Source organism: Delphinus delphis, chromosome 1 (genome assembly GCF_949987515.2).
Source record: "Delphinus delphis chromosome 1, mDelDel1.2, whole genome shotgun sequence".
Classification (NCBI taxonomy): domain Eukaryota; kingdom Metazoa; phylum Chordata; class Mammalia; order Artiodactyla; family Delphinidae; genus Delphinus; species Delphinus delphis.
Window position 1 is genome coordinate 49,424,068 of NC_082683.1, and position 6,969 is coordinate 49,431,036.

The 6,969-nt window shown below is 52.7% G+C and overlaps 2 protein-coding genes across 2 annotated transcripts; both read right to left on the reverse strand.

Annotated features, from left to right (window-relative positions):
* Positions 1-3,278: 3,278 nt before the first annotated feature.
* On the reverse strand, positions 3,279-5,078 carry JUN (Jun proto-oncogene, AP-1 transcription factor subunit). The gene has a single exon (XM_060022812.2). The coding sequence runs from the start codon at positions 5,073-5,075 to the stop codon at positions 4,038-4,040; it is 1,038 nt and encodes a 345-aa protein (XP_059878795.1). The 5' UTR covers positions 5,076-5,078; the 3' UTR covers positions 3,279-4,037.
* A 166-nt stretch (positions 5,079-5,244) lies between these two features.
* On the reverse strand, positions 5,245-6,538 carry LOC132419937 (uncharacterized). The gene is made up of 2 exons (XM_060003844.2): positions 6,394-6,538; positions 5,245-5,966 (listed from the first exon to the last, which is right to left on the reverse strand). Exons 1-2 carry the CDS (start codon positions 6,536-6,538, stop codon positions 5,245-5,247), a joined length of 867 nt encoding a protein of 288 aa, XP_059859827.1.
* Positions 6,539-6,969: the final 431 nt, after the last annotated feature.

A 6,969-nucleotide genomic window follows, 5' to 3' on the forward strand; every position in this document is an offset into this window, starting at 1 on the left:
TTCAATGGGTATCTTCTCTAAGAATAAAAGAGCACGAGGAATAGATACATTGGCATGATCCTGGTCTCTGTCAAGCAAACACTGGGTACTAAGTTCAGGACCCCTGAAATACATTAACTTTACAAACAGGAAGTTCTCTCTGTCATTACCAATGAAATAGTGGTTTTTAATAAAGTCGCACGTAGAACTATTTTTTGTGCCTGCCTAACGATCACATATTATCCTTCCCTATCTCCACCTCCAAGCCTAATGTTTCACGCAGGCCCATTTTATATGAGAAGATGCCCGCTTAGTGGAGGAGGGAAGGGACGCTCTGTGTGGCTGGAAGAATGAATGTGCTAACAGTTTAATTCTTCTAAGAGCACTCATTGAGAACTAGGCTTTAGCACCTGGTGATTGGCCACGTTTGACTTTTCTGAGGGTCTTCAATCCATCTGGCATTGTTCGCCTGGAAATGGATGAGGTATATTTCACTAGAAGAAGTTAAGACCTGGAATTATTTTGGAGCATTTCAGTTCAATTGTCTATTCAGTCAACACACATTTTATAAACGTCTCCTATGTAACCAGGCACTGTACTAGGAGTCTGGGTTCCACAGACGAGTAAGGATAGGTTCTAGCCAAGAGACACAGAGGTTCACGATGATAATACTTTGATAAGTGCTATCACAGAAGTTTGGATAAAATGTTGTGGATGCGTAATTGGGAATATTCGTTCCACCTGAAGAGGGAGTTAGCAAGGAAGGCGTCACAGAGAAGGTGCCACTTTCACCAAACCTTGAAAAATGGGTAGGATTCAGCAATTGAGCCAGAAGTCAGAAGTCCCAGTCAGAGGGATGAGTACAAGCAGAAGCATGGAGGGGTGAAAAGACATGAAATTCAGATTCACACAAAGATACGTTTCTCATAGTGAATGTGTAGCCATTCAGCTTAGAAATTATTAACCTTTTTCGAGTCATGGAACTTTTTGAGAACCAAATAGAGCTTAATGATCTCTCTCCCTAGGGGAGTGTGTGTTCATGTGGGCACACCCGTACACAAACACAATTTTGTAGGCATTTTCATTGAGTTCATGAATCCTCTGCCCCAATGGACACAAAGTGTTAAGAATCTCTGAAATATACATATGTAAGACAGATTAAAAGAGGATCAATGGTTTCATGTGCCACTAGCTTCATCTTCTCCAACCATTAGTGTTACCCAAACAATAACTCATTGAATGCCAAAATAACATTGACCTTTGAGGGTCTATAAGTATCTGATTTTCTGTCTCCAGAGTTTACAGGTTACTGCTGAAATTTCCTCTACCACAATTTTTTTTCTATCCCTTTTGTTACAATTTCAGAGATATACATTCAGAACGATAGTTGAAACAAACAAGGGTAGGGATAGGCCTGAGTTTCAGGCTTTTTATTTTTTTTAAAGTCAGAGTCTAGGGGCTTTCCTAGTGGCGCAGTGGTTGAGAGTCCACCTGCCGATGCAGGGGACACGGGTTCGTGCCCCGGTCCGCGAAGATCCCACATGCCGCGGAGCGGCTGGGCCCGTGAGCCATGGCCGCTGAGCCTGCGCATCCGGAGCCTGTGCTCCGCAACGGGATAGGCCACAACAGTGAGAGGCCCGCGTACCGCAAAAAAAAAAAAAAAAGTCAGAGTCTAAAGCAAACTGGGGAGTGGTGTGGCTTTTCTGTGCTGCACTGTTGTCTGGGCTTAGTCTACCTTTGCAGGTAATTAATTCCCCAGCCTGCTTATTTTTTTCTACTTGGCTCTTGTTTAGCTTCCACAGAGCCCCACCCCAAAGTGCTTTATTGTCCCTCTTCTGACTATTTCTACAAATGGTCAAAATCAACTCACCTTCCGGGTTGCTGACATGGGCAAATTCACTGTTTGGAGAAGTGTATCTGCTCCCAGTAACCCTTTGTTAAATAAGTGTTGTTCCAATGGAGTGGACCTGATAGCTAACAAGTCAGTCCAATCCCTTGCACTCCTGGACACTCTCCCGAGGAGAAACTCTCTGTGACTTTGGACTTAAAGCCACAGGCAGGATATTAGCACTCCCAGACCTGTTGGGTACTAGAGCACTGCTAATGAGCAAACAGCCCTGCCTCAATTAGTGGTTTGGGGAAGTATTCCTGGATATCAAATTGCTTTTGCTGCTTGATAATCATACCGGCTCTTGGGATGAAAAGCAACCAAGCAAAAATTGTTCCCTTGTTGAGGGCTGCCTTGTTGATCTCTTAAGTTATATCTGTAGACAGAATTTAAGTCTGCCATTTCTCCAGAGTGAAGGTTTGATTTATATACATAATCATTGTACTGGTGTTCATGTTTTCTCTTGTGTATTTTTTTATAGTATCTAGAGTACCATCTTTTGAGACCGATTCTATAATAATTATTTAAACAAGGCTGATTATTTTAGAGACAAATTAAGAAACTATAGAAGAATCCGAAATGATAAACTGCTATACTGGTAATTTGTCTAGGCATAGGGAGGGGGTGTGTGGAAAGCGAAAGAGAAGGAGAGAGACACAGACAGAGAGAGAGAGAGAGAGAGAGAAGGCGAATGAGGATGAATGAAGCTGGGAGAATGTTTCATCCAGACTGCAATTTCTGTGTTGACTTTTCATAAATTCTTTGCTTCTTAACTACCAAATAACTTCAGATGGCAGTAATGTTAACCCCAGCAACTGAAAAGCAATGCTTCAGAACAGAGCTTGGGAAGAAAAAAAGTAGTAAAGGGAAAGGAATTCAAGATCTGTTATTGGTATTTGAATACGTTTATTGTGACAAGAATGCTGTTATAAATATTCATATGCAAAGACCGTCTCTTTTATCTAGGAATTGTTAAAATAAAGATTCCAAATTGGAAGGATACATCTTTTGTAAAAATCTGCCACTGTTCCTGCTTTGAGAATAAGCATCTATTGTTAAAATTTCTACTAACATTATAAATGGTCACAGCACATGCCACTTGATATGATCCAAACTTTAAAACGTTTGACTTCCCAGGGAGCTGCCCCTCTCCACCACAACCTCCCTTCCCTCAGCCTCCTGAAATGCCACATTATCCTTTGTAAGCCACTCTGTATAGCTTGTTGGGGAGGAAAGAGTATAACTCGATGAGGGAATCAGCTACAGGTATCTCTTAACTCCAGTAGGTAACAGTTTTCACTGCTTGATAGTAAGAAGCACTGATAGTGATTTTAATGGACACTCTTAACTCTTTCAGCTCCACCTGGCAAAGTAATCTACAGGTAATGCAGAAAAGAGGTTGGGGGAGGGGTCACTTTTTCAATATTTTATTGTATTTTCTTAAATATCCTTTCTGGAATTTTCAGAAACAAAACATAAAAAAATTATATACTTTATTACAAATGGTAAACTCAGAGTGCTCCAAATCTCTTATTTACAAACAACGCTGGGCAGGACACCCAAACAAACAAACATGAAATAACTTACAAAGGCGTGAAGCTGTTTATTGACAGTAATCAGCTTTCAACAAATTAAAAAATATATACATGTACATACACAGTTATGGAAGGCAGTCCAGAAGGAGTTCATCTGCAGACTGGGCCTCGCTCTCGCAAACCTCCCTCCCGCCTCCCCCCCCCCCACCCCCTTTGTGTTCTTAAGGAGCACTACAGAAGCAATCTACAGTCTCTATTGGAGTTTGCGACCCCTCCCTCCCCCCTTTAATACTGAATGAGATCGAATGTTAGGTCCATGCAGTTCTTGGTCAATGTTAAAGAAAAGTCTAACGTTCTGTTTGCGCGGGGACAGCCCGACCGTAAAGCGGGGCAGCCCGCGGGCGGCCGCTCCCTGGCTCCCTGCCAAAGGGAGGGCGCGCCAAGTCCTTCTCTCTCGTGCACACTGGGGGCGCCGTCAGGACGCAACCCAGTCCAACTTGGAAACCCTTGGCTTTAGTTCTCGGACACTTCTTTTTTCTCTCTTTCTCCCTCTCTCGCAACTTGTCAAGTTCTCAAGTCTGTCCCTCTCTGGGTTATTTGTTCTCCGTTGCCCCTCAGCCCCCGACAGTCTCGCCTCAAAACGTTTGCAACTGCTGCGTTAGCATGAGTTGGCACCCACTGTTAACGTGGTTCATGACTTTCTGCTTAAGCTGGGCCACCTGTTCCCTGAGCATGTTGGCCGTGGACGCCAGCTCCGAGTTCTGCGCTTTCAAGGTTTTCACTTTTTCCTCCAGCCGGGCGATCCTCTCCAGCTTCCTTTTCCGGCACTTGGAGGCAGCGATGCGGTTCCTCATGCGCTTCCTCTCCGCCTTGATCCGCTCCTGGGACTCCATGTCGATGGGGGACAGGGGTGGCGTTTCCCCGGGCATCTCGGGGACCGTCTGCGGCTCCTCCTTCAGGGCCTGCAGCCGCGGGTGCTGCACGGGGATCTGCTGGGGCAGGTGGTGCGGCGGCGGCGGCGGCGGCGGCGGCGGCTGCTGCTGCTGAGGCTGCGCGGGAAAGGCCAGGCCGGCCGCGCCGTAGGAGGGCGCCCCGCCGCCGCCGCCGCCGCCACCGCTCAGCGCGCCCGGGTTGAAGTTGCTGAGGTTGGCGTAGACCGGCGGCTCGCTGTGCAGGCTGGCGCCGAAGCCGCCGCCGCCGCCGCCGCCACCGCCGCCGCCCGCCACCGAGGCCACGGCCGGGGCCACCAGGCCCGCCCCGCTGACCGGCTGCGCCGCCGACGTGACGCTGGGCAGCGTGTTCTGGCTGTGCAGTTCGGCCAGGGCGCGCACGAAGCCCTCGGCGAAGCCCTCCTGCTCGTCCGTCACGTTCTTGGGACACAGGAACTGGGTGGGGGTCGGCGTGGTGGTGATGTGCCCGTTGCTGGACTGGATTATCAGGCGCTCCAGCTCGGGCGACGCCAGCTTGAGCAGCCCCACGTCGGGCGAGGTGAGGAGGTCGGAGTTCTTGGCCCGGAGGTGCGGCTTCAGGCTGCCCACGGGGTCGGCCAGGTTCAGGGTCATGCTCTGCTTCAGGATCTTGGGGTTACTGTAGCCGTAGGCGCCGCTCTCGGACTGGAGGAACGAGGCGTTGAGGGCATCGTCGTAGAAGGTCGTTTCCATCTTTGCAGTCATAGAACAGTCTGTCACTTCACGTGGGGTTAGTTTGGGCTGCGCGCAGAAGTTTCGGGGCCGTAACAGCGCGCTGGCAAGCGGGGGACACCCGCGCCTCCCCGGGCCTTGAGCAAGGAAAGTTTCTGGAAGAGCGCGCGCCCACGCCGGCTGGCCTCCCCCGGCGCCCTCCTCACCGGCTCGCTCCGGGGGATCGCAGGGTTAAGACGCCGCCCGCACTCTTACTTGTCCGCTCGCGCGCGCCGCCCGGCTTTGAAAAGTCGCGGTCACTCCCGGAGCTCTCTTGGGCCCAGAGGTTCCTCGGAGCCCGCGGACGAACTCGCTTCCCGGCGGCAGCAGGTAGCGCGGACCCCGCGGTGGCCGGCCGGCGGCGGGTCTCCGCCGCCCCGACTCCGAAGACTGTCCCCTCCTCCGCTGCGAGGGGGAGGGGGCGCCCGGCAGCCGCGGCTCGCGCTCGCCCAAGTTCAGCAACGGGTTCGAGCGAAGCGGAGCGCACGTCCTCCTGTCTCTGCCGCCTCCTTTTCTCTACCGCCGCCGCGGCAGCTTCCTTTGCAAAGGAAAGCTTTGCAAAAGTTCGCTCCGGGACCCGGCGGCCACTTGTCTCCTGTCCTCCTGGCTGGGAAACTTCTTGCCGCTGCAGCCGTTCTCCTGACTTCCCCGGGCGGACAGTGGCCGCTCTCCACGCTGTCAGCAGCGCTAGCGCAGCTGGGCTCTCTCCGCCTGGGGGCGGCTGGAGAAGGGGCTCTCCCGGCGCTCCCCAGAACACCAGCCCGGGAACCACAAGCACTAGCTCCGGGCCGTTGGAGAGAAAATGGAAAAGAAAATAAGATTTGCAGTCCTTCCCAGCTGACTGTGCCTGTCTGCCTGCCTGCGGCCGCGTACCTCCACTCCCGCCTCACAGCTTCAGCCACACTCAGTGCAACTCTGAGCCCTTATCCAGCCCGAGCTCAACACTTATCTGCTACCAGTCAACCCCTAAAAATAGCCCATGATGTCACCCCAAGGCCTTCCCATTGGCTCGCGTCGCTCTCAGGAGGGCGGGCCCACCCGTCGCCATGGAGACCCCACCCTAGAAGATTCTTCTCTGGACCCGCGGAGGCTCACGGGATGAGGTAATGCTCTGTTGCCCTCCTACAGTTGGGCCCTTCTTTCTCCTCCTCCCCCCCGCCTCCCCCTCCACGCGACTTGAGCCCCTGTCTTCCTTCTCCCCTCCCCGGCGCGTCTTTCCCGGCCCGCCCGGTGCATTGTGGGCTGACGTCTTGGAGTTTGACTGCCTAGTGACGGTGGCTGCCGCGAGACGGGCGGACTCGGGCGCTCGCACCCTCTGAAGGAAGCGGGCTGAAGTTCAGGGCTCGGGGCGGGAAGGCAGGGGATGCGGGACCCAGAAGGCGGGGGAACCGGGCCAGGTGTCTGGGGCTGAGGGCGCGGGGCGGGTGGTATTTCCCCACTTCAGGGCTCGATGTCATTTCGCCGCCGCGAGGGGCGGGCCGGCAGAGCGCCCGGGTCCCGGTCCCCCCCCGCACTTCCGGGGGGGCGGGAGCACCGCCCTTAAGGTGGCTCTGTTAAGTCTCCTGTGGGGACGAGTGAAAGTGGGTTTTTAAGTTTAGGGGCGGTTCTTGCGAGTCGGCCCCCCACGTTGAGAACGCTCTGAAGTTTGTCTCCTGATCAAGTTCAAGAGCGGCTGTCCGGCTGCACCTGGAAGCCGAGTGATTTGCATTGCTTGAAACCTGGTGTTCAGCTAAGTCCCCGCCGCACCCCACCTCACCCTCCTGACCGTGGGAGAAAGGGTGCGGGGGTTCACAGCTTTGCCTCGGAGAGGAGGTTTCTTACAGGAGGTGGAATTAGCGGGCAGCTCGGTGTCTAGTTGGGAACGAGCGTTTAGGGAATCCGAAACTCG

Excerpts from the sequence above, each read along its gene's own strand:
- JUN (XM_060022812.2), bottom strand. The coding sequence starts at position 5,075 with ATGACTGCAAAGATGGAAACGACCTTCTACGACGATGCCCTCAACGCC.
- LOC132419937 (XM_060003844.2), bottom strand. The coding sequence starts at position 6,538 with ATGACATCGAGCCCTGAAGTGGGGAAATACCACCCGCCCCGCGCCCTC. Across the intron at positions 5,967-6,393 it reads CAGCCCGCTTCCTTCAGAGG|GCGGGAGTGGAGGTACGCGG; the intron begins GTGCGAGCGCCC and ends TGAAGCTGTGAG.